Here is an 18,668-nt window from a genome sequence, read left to right as displayed (position 1 = left end):
TTGGTGTTCTCGTGGATCACAGTAGACAGCATCTCACAGTGGAGATGATGAAGATGGTTTATGACAGGCAAGCTAGACATCACAACAGATCAGCAGACCTTGACCTGACACCAAGACCATGCAGCGGACAAGGAAACCGCACGCCATGGCATACTGAGCTTCCCCCACAACAAACATATAGTGTCACTTGGGATTTACCTCACTGTGCTCTCACAATGGGGGATCGTTTTACTGAAAATAGAAAGTTCCATCCCTTTCATGCAAAGCCAACTTCAATATCACTTGAGTGATTTCCCCTGTACCACACATCTCTACTAATAGTACCATAGCAATCTGTAAAGAATGACTGACTGGCAGTTATTTGCCTCTGCATTGCTTGTGAACCTTGATGGACAGACACTGCTGTGCTGTCCAAGTCCCTCTGGCTCTGTCTCCTGTAATCTGTGGAGGATTGCACTATAATCCCACCATTCCAGACGACTGAGAGAGAGAGATTTTCTTGTATGGCATACATTAGGCCAGGGATGGGCAACTGGCGGCCCGCGGGCCACATGGCCCCCCTTTTGAAGGCCCTCTGATTAATTTCCCCCACAAAAATGTGGTTGTGTTTCAGCAGTTTTACTCTTGTTATAGTCAGTCAATTACCCATGTCAGCTAAAACGTTTTAAATCTCTAAATTAGTTTAGTGGCCAGCTATCTAAACTTATTATCTTGGCCGGGGGGCCCCCATTGATTTTGTTAGTCAGTCTCACTGAGATCTCATATTAAAAACTACAAACATTTCTCTCCACCCTATGGCAAATGTGTAGAATTGCAAGAAATCTGCTGTAAAACAGCACATTTTCCTCTCCAACCCATGGCAAAAATGAGTAGAATTGCATGAAATGTATTATAAAATTGCTAAGTCTTCTCTCCGCCCCATGGCAAAATGTTTAGAATTGCACAAAAAGAAGTCCTTATTGTCTGTCTATCAAGGCCTATTTATCTACAGTATCTATCTAACAATGTGTATTTGTCTGTCTGTCAGTCTAAATAATCCTTGTTGTGTGACAAGACCAGTGTTTTAAACTTGCGCTGGCTGTCGGCTATACAGCTGATTACAGACTCATTTTCAGCTGGGAACTTTTTCCATTTCATTTAACTAGGCAAGTCAGTTAGGAACAAATTCTTATTTACAATAACGGCCTACCAAAAGGCAAAAGGCCTCCTGCGGGGAAAAAAAAGCTCCAAGCATCTTCGACAGAGGGGATCAAGCTGATTCTATACCAATTTACAGAGGCCAAGTCATGAAGGAAGGCTTGCTCATTAAAGTTTTTTAGCAAGCGTCTATGACAAATCAGGACAGGTCGTTTCACTGAGCAGCCATTACGAACACAGGCTGTGAAACAGTGATCACTAAGGTCATTACAGAAAACACCAGACTGATACCTATCAGGATAATTTGTGAGGATAACAAATACGCCAGACAGTGACATTGAAAGGTTACTTCAGGATTTCGGCAATCTACTTCACCAGAGTCAGATGAACTCATGGATACAATTTGTATGTCTCGGTGATAGTTACCAAAGACTTCCAGTCATTGCGCTAATGCTAGTTAGCAATTGCGCTAATGCTAATTAGAAACTTCCTTCAAACTGCACGCAGACATAAAAATGGTATCCACAAGTTCATCTGACTCCGGGAAAGTAGATAACGGGCTTCCAGAAGTATCCCTTTAAAGTGAGTGACTCGTCAGTAGCCTACCAAATCACATTGGTAAGAGATCCGTTCATTTGGCTCCCTAATTTGCATACTGGTAGGCTTTTTGGCAATTATCTGCAGATAAATAATGAAAACATTCCATAAAGATGGTGAATCCTCCTCACTAACAATAGGCAAGCTAGAGGAGAGTATAAAATACCTCCCCTGCCAGGATCAATAAACCTGGGACTAAAAATCAAAACAAAGCAAAGTGTATGGGCTAAAGCTGACTTTTTTTGAAGGACAGTACAGAGGGTATAGTTCACAATGGATACAGAACCATGCTTGCAAAACACACAATACATCCATGGTATGGCTGCAGTCACATAGAGAGAGGGGGGGGGCATTGTGTGGTATTTGTCTTCTCTGTAGAGATGAGCCTTCCAGTGAGCAAAATTACATTCACATCAGTTCTGAATGAAAGTTGAAAAGATGTCTTTTCCGGATGTTGAAAATGCGTATTTTCCAGACGTTGAAAATGCATATTTTCCGGATGTTAAAAACACAGATGTTGAAAATACATATTTTATGGACATCGTTTTTTTGTAATTGTTCTATGGCCAGATTTCAAACGTACATACATTCACTGATATCCACATGTCAATGAAGTAAGCATTATATTAATAATAATAATTTGTATTATAATTAATATAGGAAAATGGAGCAAACTGAAGATTGCAGTAGGCCATGGAATATGTATTATTCCTACCATATATATCACAAGCTTAGGCAGTGATCTAAGTTCAGACCAACAGAAAAAAACAACAGAACTCTTCAACTACAATAACATTATCAGTAACAATTACAGAAAAGTTTTTCTTGCTATGGCTGTGGTATAGTATGTGGTTGTTTATGTACCATAATTGAATGCACTGACTGTAAGTCGCTCTGAACAAGAGCAACTGCTAAAAGCCCAAAATGTAAATGTCAAAAGGAACACGTATAAGCACAAAAGCACTAGTACACGCATTCTACACGTACATTGTAATATTGTTGTATGGTGGTATTATACATTTTGTAATGTAGATATGTAGTGGTGTAATAATGTTAGAGGATGTATTGTTTTATCTTTTGTTTTATATGTAATGTAAGTGCCTTAATGTTTTCGGACCCCAGGAAGAGTAGCTGCTGCCTTGGCATCAGCTAATGGGGATCCCTAAGAAATACAAATACAAAAAGCACTTGCAAAGCATGCTGGGTATTATTCTAATGAGCTCCGTCCCCAAACAAGACCAAACTTGGTCAGGACCGGACTAAATCTGAACCAATGGTTGGGCCAAATCAAGTCCGCTGTGTGGACCAAGGTAGGTCCGGACAGGACCAACTCCGAACCAATTATACACGTCTATGTTCGCGTCCAAAATCAAGGCCAAGGCGGACGGACCAAATTTCAACGTAATTTCAATGTCCATGGACTTCGGAGTCGGACGGTGCTCACTGGGATGTAGCATTGCACTCTTTATGCATCTATCGGTGATAACTTGATGATTTATGATGTCGAAGCTGTATAATATCACATTTATGTAACGACGATCAATGTTTGCTCTGTTGGAGTGGACCCATCTGCGATGCGGTGGACACCTGTCTACAGTCAGCATCCCTTAACTCAAATGCGGCAACATAACAAAGAAAATGTTCTGCATTGGTCGTGGTGGGAGTGAATCAAACACGCGCACTGTGGATATGTAAACAACATCAATTTGGGTACAGAATGTGATAGTGTATGAACAATAAATATCGCGCATTACATTCATGGTCAACCAGACTAGGACTGCGTCTGTTCTGCATATTGTGAGCTTCTTGCTCCTTAAAAAACGTGTAACCATTCATCAATAATTACTACATCTCTGAGGCATAGACAAATACACAAATACCTCCACCTAGATAATCACTTGAGCTGCAGTGTTCCCGTCAATTGTAATTATTCATAATTTTACTTACCCTATGTTTTCTCTCTTTTTTATCCGTTTGTTAATAATAGTTGTCGTGAATGTCGCTGGTCGAAGTCTGTTCTACCTTCTCGTAGAGCACTTCACTGACAGCAGAAATCAGCCCGCCTACTTCACCACGCTCAGCCTATCACAGTCGAGAAATGCTGCCGTGTTTCGTTGATTCTCTATTTTTGACGCAGAGATTGTCAGAGCGGCACATAATTCCCACACGGTTTCTGTGTAGATGCTGCCCACATCTGTTGAAGGACAACTCAGCCGATGTGATTGTACAAAATTAACTATCATCCATTTCTCCATTCTTGAGACGAAATGTGGCCAATCATTTACAGTAGACAACAGTTCTATATACTGTATGGGCACGATACGCACTGATTGGCAGTATGGAGGCAGTTCTCAATGCCGGACACACACGCGAAACGGGGGCGTGGCACTTTGCAGCTAGTCTCGCTTTCAAATCTATACAGGGATATTTTACATTCTGTAGTTTCTCTGTTCATCCTCATATTGGAAACACAGCCTGGCTTGTCTCACTCAGCTCATTATTATCACATCTAATTGGTGTTACAGGCTCATGTGTAACTTTAGCCTACTCCACTCAGGGATTAATGGTCTGCTGCTTTATCCTTGGGCATGGTGCCCTGACCTCAATGACACTAATAAAAACCTGTCTCTCCCAGTTGAGGTAAACAAAGTCAGACCAACCAGGTGTTACATCTAAGACCAGGACTACCGCCATCCATTCAGATTCACTTGCTGTGCTGTAATGTAGTGCTTTCTATAAAATTAAGAGATTAAGGTCCCATTTGATTTGGTAAATATATAATGCCTAGCAGATTTTAATTTTTTTATTTCACCTTTATTTAACCAGGTAGGCCAGTTGAGAACAAGTTCTCATTTACAACTGCGACCTGGCCAAGATAAAGCAAAGCAGTGTGACACAAACGACACAGAGTTACACATGGGATAAACAAATGAACCCAGTGTTGGACCAGTCAAATCTAAAGGACCTTTCATCTATAGGCAAACTGTTGCTGTTTATTCATAGGCCTATGCTGGTCACCCTCTGACTGGTTTTAGGGTTAGGACTATATGATCCATGCACTATGATCTAATATCTGTCTTTAAATCGCTTCATCAAATGAGGCTGGTGGTCAGAGATAAATGAGGACAGGGTCAATGTAATAGGTGGAATGGAATGAATGGAATGATAAATATATCTTCTACGATTTCAAAAGGGCATCTCAGGACATGATAGTGACCAGACGTTTTATGAGGTACTGTAGATTTGCACAGGCCTGAGATCCAGATCAGTATAGTGCTTTTATTTGAAGTATATACATGTCATGAATTAATATCTTCCCACTAAAAATGAGATTACTCATGTTTAGTAAAATGCATGTGAACAAACATGCAATAAGACATGTGTATTGTCCTGTTCAATTTACCATGTTTGAATAGTTTCAAGGTATGACCATACACAAAACAATGCATTTCTTGTTAATCTTTTTATTCATGAGTAGTGTCCAACTGTTCATTATCAAATATACATCAAGCTACACAGTAACTATATTCAACTGAATCAATAAATACTGTACCCTGACCCAAACCTCCAACCAACAATAGTTCAGATTTTTTTACATTATATCCCTACATAACAAGCTACTTTTCCTGCAGTAATCTATTTCCCAGAACGGGACAGTAACACACTATAACAGTATAGGTAGGCTAATGGTACTATTCAGAATGACAATTAAGCAATAATCCATAATGATATGTTCTTTAAATATATTTCCAAGAAATCATTCAATCTATATATTCTATCAAATAAGAGATACAACCTAAACTAAAATGTTTTAACACATACAGGTCCTGCTCTAAAATGTGTAAACATTGTCATTACACTTGGAGTTGCTTGTTACAGTAACTGAGTAGTCGGTCTTCTGCAGTCAGAGAGAGAAGGAGGAGAATTGAGGCCCAGGTGGCACGCTTGCATCATGGAATATTGCTGTGGTCTGACAGATACTACATTCAGTACATTAGGTCATAATTCTGTGATGCTCTGCTGGCCTAGGATTGGATATTATGTTATTCAGCGCGCACGCCATCTCATTCAACATCTAGACTAACTCAAAGACAAATGCGAGAGGATACCACACAATGATAACAGAACAGAAATGTTTTACAGTTTGCATATTGCTTGCTAATTCAGTTCAGTAATTTAAGAATTAGATATGGATCCCAGAATTCATTTCTGTTACCCTTTGAGCCAGACAGACGTTAGAGCAACATCAGTAGACTAATGAAAATTAGCAGCAGCTCTCCCATCACAACTCCACGAGACAGAACAGAGAGTTCTGTTAGTCAGCTAACACTTAACCCATACATGGTGACAACAAGGACATATACACCAAAGACAGATATTGACTAACAAGGACAAATATGTTTCCATATACAATACTGCAAATGGTAGCATAAATCTGTGAAAAGTGATGCTTTGAGGACTTCTATGACCAGAAAATAATTTTATCCATGCACAGGACATTTTATTTCACGGGCAGAGAGGGAAACAGTTTGGATATGTTTTTGTTTGAGTACTTCTTATGACTTCATGTCCATAAGCAGGGAGATAGTGTTACACAAACACTGTTTGGCCCCTAACTACCAGGGTCAGAGCTGTATCTGTGTGCAGTAGTCCAGGGGCTCTCCAGGTCCAGAGCTGTGCGTTTCCCTGGCAGCGAGAGCCTGCGTCGGCCCTCCGAGGGGTCTGACTGGGCCAATCCTGTCCCTGGCGCTGAGAAGTTCCCATGGTTGACCAGGCTTAAGGGCTCAGTATCTGTATGGATGGACAAGCCTAGGGCGCGATGCTCTGGGTGGATGCTGTTGCCAAGAGGCGGAGTCTTGGGGAGAGGGTCTAAGACTGGGGTTGGCTCCAGGACTCGGGTTGGCTCCAGAAGACACAGCTCCACTGCATTGTGGAGAGACTCACAGGACTTGGAAAGGCTGTAGTCAAAATCTGTTTTGATCAAGAACTGAGGTAGAGAACAAGAAAGAGGTGAGAAGAATCAGATCTACAGTACACAACTACAGAATAACGTCTCAGAGTGAACATGTAAACGTCAAAGTGGGATTATTGGTTGATATACAGTAGGCTAGAAAAGACACGCTGAGCAGTTGCTTCCTATGGATCCAGACTAGTGATGGTCCTAACAAGCTGATGACCTACATCCAGAAGGGGCTTTAAATCTACACTGAACAAAAATATAAATGCAACAATTTCAAAGATTTTACTGAGTTACAGTTCATAAGTAAATCAGTCAATTGAAATAAAATTAGGCCCAAATCTATGGAGTACACGACTGGGCATTGATGCAGCTATGGGTGGGCATAGGCCCACCCACTTGGCAGCCAGGCCCACCCAACTGGCAGCCAGGCACACACACTGGGGAGCCAGGCCCAGCCAATTAGAACAAGTTTTTCCTCACAAAAGGCCTTTATTACAGACAGAAATACACCCTTTGAGAGAAATACACTTTTTGTGCATATGGAAAATGTTTTGGAGTTTTTATTTCAACTCATGAAACAAGGAACACTTTACATGTTGCGTTTATATTTTTGTTCAGCATAAATACAAACATTTGGAAGATGTGTCCATCAGTTAAGAAGCACCTTTGCTTGGATGGTGTTCCCCGTTGCAATATGTGGTATACATACAGTACTACCTGTGAGAGGGAGGCCAGGGTCTCTGAGTCCAGCGGTGAGCCCGGCTGCACCAGCCTCTCTGCAGGCCTCAGGGTGAGGGAGGGGGACAGTTCAGGGGGAGAGGACACTGTGCTGTAGGCCGGGGGCACTAGCACCATCTGTCTCTGGAGCAGCTGCATTATGGCCCCGATGTCTGTGGACATCCGTGACTCCATCCTGAGTGATCACAGTAGAATAGTCAGACTACAACCACAGCTAAAGTAGCATAGGTCACAACATCTCATTATCCCTCAGTTAAAGGGAGACAGCCTCCCAACACCAAAGGTTCGGCAAGGCATTGGCTGCAACCCAAATGGAACCCTATTCCCTACATACTGTAGGGCTCTGGTCAAATCACTGCACTATGTGCCCTGGTCAAAAGTAGTGAACTATATATGGAGTAGTGTGCCATTTGGGATACACACAAGAATACACAACCCAAGGGTTCACTCAACATTGACCGAACATTCTCCGACCTGTTGAGCTGTCTCTGCAGCAGTTCCAGCCTGTTCTCCAGCTCGCTGCGCTGCCGTCGGCTGATGTTGCTCAAGACAGCGTGGAGAGGGGGAGGAGGGGGAGGGGAGGGAAGGCAGTGGCAGGTCACCTCCTGATACTGCTGCTGTTCGCGGCTCTCCCCCCAGAAACTGAAGATGTTGGAGACGCCTGAGAAAGCCCCTGATACAGGGAAGAACAAGGGAGGTTAGACAGACAGCTAGTCCAGCTCATATACCATCTATCAGAAACATACAGTATACCGTACTGTTACGTTCCCACAAGAAACTCAGTCGCTCACAACAAAGGGAACTAACAAAGAAAAATCACATTACCAACCAAAACGAAACAGGTGGGGTTCTAGGAGGGGTTCTGAAAGACACTCATGGAGGTGTCCACTGAAAGGTGACTGGCAACAACAACTGGAACCTAAAAGACACCCTCCATGAGCGCCCACTAAATTTGCCCAAGAAGAGGCAAACAAACTATAAACACACACAAAACAAAGACAGGAAGCAAACCAAAAAGGTGGAAAAAATTAATTCAGGGAAGACCAGATAAAGGATTGTTTGTCTAGACCTGAAATAGGTAGTGCCAATTAAATGTGTTGTCTCTCAAGACAACTGGAGCACTGGGCCAGCCACTCTTAAACAGCATCCCTCTAACGAGATGGCCAACCAGCACACGTGTAATACAGACTGACTAACGAGGTGACACCAATCGATGCGCCCCACATTCTAAACGTCCAAACTTGAAATATTACATGGAAAAACCAAAGCCTGTAACAGCACTGACATGAATAGCAGCATGATAGGCTATTATTGTGGTGCAACAAATTGAGAAAAATAACACCACTCTAACACAAAGACAAAAGGTTTAAAAAAATAATGCTGATGGAGACATGGTCTACCTGAGAGAGGATTGCAGGTATTGCCAGTCTTCTGGTTCATCTCATCCTCCACCGCATTGCTGATGTTGAGGATGGTGGTCTGACTATGGGGGATCCCTACTAGTGAAGTTGGTTGTACAGGGCTGGTTAACACTGACTCCTCATCTTCACTGGAGCAGGAAGGAGAATAGGCTGAGCTCATCAGGCCCTGAGACTCTGTGTTCTGCCCATCTCCCTGTGCTCTGGAGCTCTGGCCTCTGGCCCTGCGGACATGTCTCTGGGATGGATTGGTTTCCTCTGCCTCTGTGAGGAGAGGCATAGAATGCAGAAATAGGGTTTGTCCTTCTGACCAGGGCCCATATGGTAATTCACTATACAGGGAATAGGGTGCACTTTGAGACGCACCTATAGAGTGGATAGAACAGACTTGTCGAATTGAAGCAAGTGTGATTAATGCAAATTGAACGGGTTTACTAAAATCAAACTGAAATACACAAAATGATCTAATCTAGCCGTGTGCTACCCAGAGTACTTGACTAACAGGGTACCACACCTCTGTCCGAGCTGCAACTGAGTGACAGATTTTGTCTGTGAATACGACAGCTGACTCCACAATGATCAGAGTCCTCACTGCTCATTGAACCAGCTACCGTGGCAGCCTGAAAAAAATATTAAAGTGAGAAGTTATAGAATGATTTATGTAGTCAAATAACTTAAATTCAAACAATCAAACTCTACGATAAGAGACAGTAAATTCCCCTGAATTACATGTTTCTAGCAAGGCATTAGAGACAAAATTCTGTAACAAAAAGCCAACTCACATCCCGGAGGTTGAACGTGATCTCCAGGTTCCCCCAGAAGTAGTCAGAGAACTCGGGATACATGTCCAGCACCTCCAGCATGTCCTCCCTGTGGATCTTATGGAGGTCACAGTAGGTCAGAGCCCTCACGTCTGCATTGGACTTCCCTGGACAGGCATACAGGTTAATGGGCTCCCCAAAGATGTCATTCTTACCTGCAGAGGGAAAGGAGAGATTGTTTACTGGATGCACAGGAGAAGATACATTGATCATAGCATATCTATGGATACAAAATGGATGCATTATGTGCTTCTGATATTGTGGATATTCAGAGACAATGTGTTAATAATTAATATCTAATTTACTTTTTCTGTGTTCATTTATAGCGATTTACAAGGTTTCTGAGTGAATGTGCTCTCTCATATTCTTGTGTCTAACCCATAGCAACCACCAGGTGAGGCTGTTCAACTAAACATTGTGGAGGACTATGAGGGCATATCTCAAGGAGTGGAGAAGATGAGAGAGACTGGGTTAAAAGCCTCTGCAACAATATATCAAATAATATAAAAATGTATTTGTCACATGCGCCGAATACAACAAATGTAGACCTTTCAGTGAAATACTTACTTACAAGCCCTTAACCAACAATGCTTTATGAAGTTAAGAAAAATAAGTGTTAAGTAAAAAATTTAAAATAAAAAATGTAAGTAACAAATAATTAAACAACAGCAGTAAAATAACAATAGCAATATGTACAAGTACATATATACAGTACAGGTTGAAAGCCACTGCAAGTCAAGTCAATTCAAATCAAGTAAATCTTTATTGTGCCATATGGAAATGCAGTTTAGATGATATCCTACCCAGGATGGCCACCACCACATCCCCTCTCAGGATCTCTATGGAGCCACGGGAAAGGAAGTAGAGGGCTGAGATAACGTCACCAGCATGGACCAGGGTGTCGCCTGGCGGGGCATGGGTGGTCTTAAACCTCATGGCCAGGGCCCGCAGGCAGCCCTTAGTGGAGCCTTTGAAGGCCTTACAGTTCTGCAGCAGGGTGCGGTTGAGGTGCAGGCAGATATCAGCCTGTAAGCACTCTGGGAAGCCCTTCAGCACCTGGACAACATAGAGGAGCGGAGACACATCAGCTGGTTTGTCTTTGTGTCGACCACTGTGTGTTGCCTTTTTACTACTTAATGTGTCCATTTCGCCACTCTTACAAAAATAAGTCGCGGTGAGTCTGTGCATGTGTGTTCGACAAGTGTGTTTATGACTCACAGCATTCATATCAATGCCGTTAGTGTAGGACCAGGCATGTTGGAAGTACTCCTCCAGCCGCTGCCTCAGTGGGTTGGGGATCTGGTGGAAGCGGATGAATTCTCGAACCCGCAGCATCTGGGTGTGGTAGCGAGCCGTGCCGGAGTACAGCCGCTGGATGATGGCTGACACGTTACCAAAAATGCTGGCATACATGAGAGCTGTAGACACACAGAGAGAATAGAGAGGACTGAGCATATTCCCCCCAAAAATAAGCATGTAAAATTATAATGCTAGAAAAACATGAAGATTTTGTGCCTGTAATCAAAATGTAGTGTTTTATATTATTAAATAAGATACAATAAAATTGACATAATCTTCCCTGGGGAAGAATTGCCTTGGACAGTGGACATGAGATGTGGCTGTCCAATAGGTCCAATACACATAAAACTTACATTCCCCATCCATGTGATGTACAATTTCCAATCATGTGTTAACAGTAACATAACGTGTGTATTAAGCAAGATTTATTTGTGTATTGAGGGTTTATAATTGGGACTTACAGCCGATGAGCATTACACAGATAGAGAAGATCTTCTCAGAGTTGGTATTAGGGGAGACGTTCCCGAAGCCCACGCTGGTCAGACTACTGAAGGTAAAGTAGAGTGCTGTGACATATTTGTCCCTGATGGAGGGACCTGACCCTGGTATAGTCTGATTGTAGGGCTTTCCGAGCTGGTCCCCCAGAGAGTCCAACCAGCCAATCCGGGCCGCTCCTGCACGCTCCACGTTACCAATTGCGTACCAGATGCAGGCCAGCCAATGAGCGATGAGGGCAAAGGTGCACATGAGGAGGAAGAGGACGGCCGCTCCGTACTCAGAGTATCTGTCCAGCTTTCGAGCTACGCGCACCAATCGCAGTAGCCGAGCAGTCTTCAACAGGCCAATCAGGGTTGTTGTCTTAAAGGGTACAGGTAAGAAAGATGTCCAACACAGGTCATTCACACACGCACAACACCCAGCCATACAACCAAGCGCTTTTGATTATAATCACTATGTGTCAGTTTACTTATATTGCACAGGCTCTTAAAACAGATGCTCGTAGCAGCACTTAGGTACAACAATGATACTTTTAGGGCATTAAAAACCACTCCACCCAGGTCTCCTCACCTCTTCTCCAGAGCGGTATATGAGCAGGTCAAAGGGGATAGCCGCCACCATGTCTATGAGGAACCAGCCTTTGAAGTAGTGCACGGCAATCCGCTGCGACTGGCTGACCACCTCGTCGTTGGTGTTGACGTATGTCGTCCTGAAGTTGATGACGATGTCAACAATGAACATGATGTCCACGATGAGGTCCACCACGTTCAGTGGAGAGCAGTAACCACAGGTCTGCATGGCCGCCTCCTCCTGGTCACTGAGGAGAAAGGCCGCGGAGTAGGGTGTGAAGATGGCTGTGTAGATGACCAGGAGCAGGATGACCCAGTCCCACACTGCCTTGAAGGGGCTGTAGTGCAGGATGGTCCATTTATGGATGCGGGGGGTCTGGAGCTTGTACTCTGGTAGGACATCTGGGCCTAGTGAGAGGACCTTGGGAAGGAGAGAGAGGAGATGTGTAATGAAACTGAAGATCGAAAGGTGAAATTCTGTTGAATTTGATGACCAAGAGAGGAACCTGTCCTCTAAACATGGCGTGAATGTCATTATTTGTTTCATTTTGGACAATCCACATGAGATTAATGTTGTATGAATAGGATGGGAGCCCCCATACATAAACAGTAGATGATTGAGAGTAGCCATTAGGCTTCAACACAATCACAAAACACTTGTTCATTATAGTGCTTGAAACGGTAATGGAGCTAATGAAAAACTGTATGAAAACTAAATTCCAACAATTTGGTCATGGTCTGGTAGGATCTAATTTTCATATGATTGATTGTGGCCATTTTAGACTAAACTTCCTGAATGTGTTTGAGTAGGAATACAGCATGTTGTGTATGTGGGACTGAGAAAAGTCAGTTTCTTGTGTAGTATGGTTTATAAATCACTCTTGTTACATATTGAAATCAAGATGAGAGAGTGTCCGACCTGTGAGTGTAAGAACCGACGCTGGAGATGAGAAGCAGGTACGGGGAGTGGAACATTTAATATAGCAGAGACATGGAACAGGACAGGACCAGCATCAGAAACAGGTAACAAAATGACATACGAACATTAATGAGGAAGTGGGGAATAGAGCTGGGGGACAGACAGATATAGGGAAGGAAATAGCACAGGTGATTGAGTCCAGGTGAGTCCAAATGATCGCTGATGCACGTGACGAGGGAAAGAGGTGTGTGTAATGATGGTGACAGGAGTGCGTAATGCAGGGCAACCTGGCACCCTTGAGCGCCAGGGGGGAAGAGCGGGAGCAGGCGTGACAGTGAGGGCCCTAGTCAGTGTGTAACCAGTGACTGGTGAAGGGGAGCAGGTGGCTCCAGCCTTTAGGCCACTTCACCAAAGAGAATATGACAGACGAAATCTAAGAACAGTACACACAAGTTGACAGCTTCTTATAAATATCAAACCTCCTGCTTGCACCAAAATATAAATGGAAAGAAATGACTAAGATATACCATACATCCTCTGCTACTCCATGTGTTCTTACTTTCACTTTTTTTGTTCTTGTATCTTCAGCTAAAGCATCTTGAATGACGTGACCGGCATTAGCCCTATGATTTGTGGCTCGTCTCCTTGTGTGACGTCAAAAGCAGGTATAGAACATCACATAGTACTCGCCTGTCCAAAACACAACACAGTGTACAGTACAGTGCATTCCTGTCTGGGAAAAATGAAACAGTGAGACAGTCAGAAAGTGCTTAATACTTCCAATCAAGCCCTTGCTGTTCTGTTGTTCTTCTCACCAAACTCTCTCCGGCCTCTCAATCACCCATCAACACCCAATCAGAACTCACTGAAGTATAGCTGATGGTTGGCCCTGTCTGGGAAACTGCTGGCCAAAACTAATGATTCCACTGTCTATTACAGAACTGTAAATCCGTCAAGGGCCTAACTGCCAAGTGTATTATTCTCCATGATAGAAAGTGATTTCAATCATTCCTTTAAAGTCTATTAATCCACTGTAGGCCTACAGACTGCTTCACACATAGTGTACACATGCAAAACGACTCTGAAAGCCAGAAACACGCAAACATGATTAACTTACATTATCATTAGATATTTCTCCTGCTCATTACGTATCAGTCGGAATGAGAAATTACAGCACATCCGGAACAGGCAGAAAATATCTAGCTAGGAAATTAATTACATTTTAGCTTGAACACAGAACATCAAACTTTCCCCACCCACAGTAATGAACATAACAGCAGCACTAAGGCTCTTGCTATCGGCATCCCAGTTGAGAAGTAAGACCATTTTTTATTAATGTTTCTATTCCTGTATCTGGGCAATGACGTATCCTTTCATGACTGGGAGTGTGATTTACAGGAATATGGGGAACTTTTTAGGTCACCAAAGTGATGTCCATGTTAATTATCAGCGGTGAGAAAAAGCTAATCCCACAGGATTTTCATAAAACATTGATATGTTAATATACTGATATTTGATCCGTTATATTTTCACTGCAGTGTCCCCCTAGCCTAAACCATAGGGCTTACCCTGTCTCCCTCATTTCACATCCTCCCAACCTGCCACAACCTCCCTCTCAAATCCAAATCTAAATCAAATTTTATTTGTCACATACACATGGTTAGCAGATGTTTATGCGAGTGTAGCGAAATGCTTGTGCTTCTAGTCCCGACAATGCACTAATATCCAACGAGAAATCTAACCTAACAATCTCTCTAACCTCCTCCCCATCTCCCTTCACCTCTCTGCCCTTTCTGAGTCGAGGACTATTTCCATCCAATAGGCCAGGTGTGGGAGAACCAGCAGGAGGAAGAGTAAAGCAAAGAAACTTGTTCAGCAGCTTCAAGACCAGAGTAGGCAGTCATTTCCCCCCGTGCCCCTCAAAGGAACCCCTCACATCAGCAAACATTGTCAGAGAGATCATGCCACAGGACAAGCAACAACAAGGCTCCCCGACCTCAGCCCAGCACCAAACCTGCATCCCTCCCAAGCCTCCTGATCCCGTAGTCCTGACAGGACACTGATGTGATCCTCTCTTCCAGGAGTGTCACCGTTAACAAATACCCAGGTTCCCGGTGGCAGGTCTCCCTGAGATGTTTTCTTTAGTTCCACCACCATCAGCTCTCTTCAGATCTCTGGTTACTCTCTGATGTCTTGGTGTTCAGCTGAAATCAGCCCTCCCTCCTCTTGCATAGTTTGAATATTCTACTTTGTACTCCAAGGAGGACAAACGCTCCTGGGATCCTCCAGGGAATTTTGCAACTGGGACATGTACTAAATGCGTTGCAACTGGGACAATTGATTTGTTACGGGTCGTGTTCACTAGCACATGGTAAATTGCAGGGTGCCGCTTAGGCTGCCCAGAGTGGCTCGCTTGTGGGTGTGCTGGCAGCATATGGTAGCATATAGCAGCACGTTCGATTGTGCGTCAAGAATTCAGCATAAAAAGTTTCTATGAAGGACTGGTTATTAAATGGGTAAAGAGTAATTGTCATGGTTCCACCTGTCACCAAAGGGTGGCAGAGACCGTCCTAGAGACATTAACGCCACTCAGGTGTGTCCTGATTACTCATTATGATTTCCCTGTTAAAAAAGGAGTCTTTTCTGTTGTCCTTTGCAGAAGCTTGAATTGGTTACTGTGTGTGCGGTCGTTTCTTGAGTGTGGTTTCCAGACTTAATGGTTGTTGTTGGTCTAGTGTACTGTGATCCTACGGCTACTGTTTCTCAGTAAAGTGTTTAACCTTAACCACTGATACCTCGTCTGGTCTCTTCTCTGCACCTGGATCCAACCTCATCACGTCACAGCAAGCTTCTGATTTAACATGGACCCAGCAGAGATCACCCAGATCAAGAATGTTGTAACCCACCAAGGAGCACTACCGGGCACTTACCGATTCCCTCCAACCACAGTCCAACCTCAACCCAGGAGGAGTAAATGCCCAAGTCTCATTGCCCAGTGCTACATGTGTCTCCGTAGTTCCTCCAGGGAACATGCACCGGGAACCCAAGATCCCAGTACCCCAAGCGGTATGTCGGCCACCTGGGAGGTTGCAAGGGGTTCCTCACTCCATGTTCTCTGGTGTTCGAGCTACAGTCCTCCTCATTCCACACCGATCGGGCCATGATCGCCTACATCCTCTCTCTACCCTCAGGCAAGGCCCTGGCGTAGGCAATGGCGGTGTGGGAACAGCAGCCACCATCCTGCAGCTCATTATTAGCCTTCACTGCCAAGCTGCAATGAGTCTTTGACCACCCAGGCGGCGGACGAGAAGTGGCCAGCCGACTGTTCGATATCCGCCAAGGGGCCAGACCAGTGGCTGACTTCGCCATTGAGTTCCGCACTCTCGCCGCTTTCCACCAGGGTTTGTGTAACTCCATAAAGGATGAACTGGGAGAGGACCGCGAGTCCCTTATAACACTGGCAATCAGGATCAACAACTGCCTCCAAGAACGCGAGACAGTGCTTTTTTGACACCACTCTAGTATCCTGGTTTCCTGAACACCCCAAGCCCCCCGAACCCAGCATTGAGGAGCCCATGCAGCTGGGACGCACACGTCTGAGCCCACAGGAGGGTGAAAGGTGCATGCGCGAAGGCTGCTGCCTCTATTGCGGAGGTCTCAGCCATCTCCGTGCTACATGCCCAGAGCTGACGGGAATTGCCAGGGCTTGCCAGGACATGGGGAGACCATGATGAGCTGTGCAGTTAACCCCCGGCTACCCAGTCACTGTCTGTCACTACCCGCAACCCTCCACTGGGACAACCATCAGCACGAGATTCAAGCCTTCGTGGACTCTGGGGCCTCAGATAATTTAATTGATCAAGACTTCGCCAGAGAATTACAAATCCGCTGCGTGAAATGTCCTATCCCTCTGCAGATTCAAACCCTCGATGGATGCCCCATTGGCTCCAGCCAGGTGGAATATCAGATTCTACAGGTGGAATACCCATTCTACTGCAGGTTGGGGTGCGCCACAGAACTTCTACCTAGCTCCACCCCTCCCTGGGACCGTCTTTACTCACTCTTGATGCGTCAAGCTGCAGTCATGGACAATCACACTACCATTCAAAAGTTTGGGGTCACTTAGAAATTTCCTTCTTTTTGAAAGAAAGCAACAACAAAAAATCTCCATTAAAATAACATAAAATTGATCACAAATACAGTGTAGACATTGTTAATGTTGTAAATGACTATTGTAGCTGGACTATGTAAATGACTATTGTAGCTAACGTTGTGTTAGCTAATCCAAGTTTATCATTTTAAAAGGCTAATTGATCATTAGAGAACCCTTTTGCAATTATGTTAGCACAGCTGAAAACTGTTGTCCTGATTAAAGAAGCAATACAACTGGCCTTCTTTAGACTAGTTGAGTATCTGTAGCATCAGCATTTGTGGGTCGATTACAGGCTCAAAATGGCCAAAAAGAAAGAACTTTATTCTGAAACTGGTCAGTCTATTCTTCTGAGAAATGAAGGCTATCCCATGCGAGAAATTGCCAAGAAACTGAAGATCTCGTACAACGCTGTGTACTACTTACTCCCTTCACAGAACAGCGCAAGGGTGTGATGTCTGTACAAAAACAAAACAGGATTTTTTTAAGTCACCCATATTGAAAAAATGTAGAACAATTAGACACCCTATAACCCACACCTACAAACTCATGTATCAATCTGATTGATGGATTGTGTTGTGCAGTAAGCAGGCTCAGGTGTATAACTGTGGCTCCTTCAAAGAATAGGCAAGAGGGCCAACCATGGAGAATAGTAAAACACTTAATTATTTCTATAACTATGCTATATTGTTTGTCCTTGTGTGTCTGCATCTTTTTCAGCATAAAGTACTCTGCAGCCACTTAGTGTGGACACCAGGTGAGGCCACACACAGATTCCTGTTGAACACTGTCTCTTCAACTACCTTATTTTCTCAATAAGTCTCTCTCCTTCACTTCATCCCTCTCTCCCCCCTCCCTAAATCCTCTAGGTTATATTAGCTATGTCGGTGAACCCCTCCCGCGTCTGAACTGGCTACATAGAGGGCACAGCATGATCAGAGGTGAGAGGTCACTTGGTCGGGTCAACAGGAAGTATTATTAAAGATGCTTTACATTGAAATACAGCTAGAGATGTAGTAGTCCCAGAGTTAATGATCCAAGGTCAGTTTTGCATTTCACCTCCTGATGATTATGATGACTGACAGTGTTAGAATAAAAAAAAAACAAGGCTTAAACATGCTATATCTGTCTCTCATCTGCATGTATGTTTTGATGTGAGAGAGGATGCCAACCCCCAGTCCCGTCATCGCCACCTCACCCGCTCTTAAGATAACTTTTGGGCCAACTGTGAGCCCAAGGCTGGTTAGGAGACACCAGTAGAGACACTATGTAATTGTGATGAACTGAGAGAATATTAGGCTAGCACAGTGATTCATTAATCATATGCTGCCTTCCCTGCTGCTCTGTTCTTACCACTTTCCTTTTCTGTCTTTTACACCTCTCGCCACCTCTTGTACATTCAGATGTGCATTGAAGTACAGATTGAACTTGTATTTATAATATATGTATTATGTATTTATAACACTTGGATAATGAACTTCTTTCAATAAAGTGTATCACATTCTCTACTGGTTGAAATTAAGTCTCATTTGATGACATACTACACCTATCCTGTGTTCATC

The 18,668-nt window shown here is 43.8% G+C and overlaps 2 protein-coding genes across 8 annotated transcripts in view; both read right to left on the bottom strand.

Annotated features, from left to right (window-relative positions):
• LOC106569204 (microtubule-associated protein 4-like) overlaps window positions 1–3,962 on the bottom strand; it is a 70,011-nt gene extending 66,049 nt beyond the window's left edge. For all 7 annotated transcript variants that reach the window (XM_045694141.1, XM_014140322.2, XM_014140323.2 and 4 more), the window contains exon 1: window positions 3,682–3,962. The gene's annotated coding sequence lies outside the window, so the exon portion shown is untranslated. The remainder of the gene's footprint in view (window positions 1–3,681) is intronic.
• A 1,232-nt stretch (window positions 3,963–5,194) lies between these two features.
• LOC106569206 (potassium voltage-gated channel subfamily H member 2) overlaps window positions 5,195–18,668 on the bottom strand; it is an 80,425-nt gene continuing 66,951 nt past the window's right edge. The window contains exons 7-16 of the mRNA XM_045694140.1: window positions 12,039–12,458; window positions 11,432–11,828; window positions 10,890–11,089; window positions 10,475–10,727; window positions 9,633–9,826; window positions 9,365–9,470; window positions 8,833–9,114; window positions 7,907–8,105; window positions 7,412–7,607; window positions 5,195–6,721 (exon numbers count right to left, since the gene is read on the bottom strand). Of these exons, the coding sequence (XP_045550096.1) occupies window positions 6,347–6,721; window positions 7,412–7,607; window positions 7,907–8,105; window positions 8,833–9,114; window positions 9,365–9,470; window positions 9,633–9,826; window positions 10,475–10,727; window positions 10,890–11,089; window positions 11,432–11,828; window positions 12,039–12,458 (2,622 nt within the window). The 3' untranslated portion in view covers window positions 5,195–6,346. The remainder of the gene's footprint in view (window positions 6,722–7,411; window positions 7,608–7,906; window positions 8,106–8,832; window positions 9,115–9,364; window positions 9,471–9,632; window positions 9,827–10,474; window positions 10,728–10,889; window positions 11,090–11,431; window positions 11,829–12,038; window positions 12,459–18,668) is intronic.

This window comes from Salmo salar, chromosome ssa14, assembly GCF_905237065.1.
Source record: "Salmo salar chromosome ssa14, Ssal_v3.1, whole genome shotgun sequence".
NCBI classification, from domain to species: domain Eukaryota; kingdom Metazoa; phylum Chordata; class Actinopteri; order Salmoniformes; family Salmonidae; genus Salmo; species Salmo salar.
Note: the sequence above shows the minus strand (reverse complement) of the source record. Positions and strands in the feature narration are given on the sequence as shown.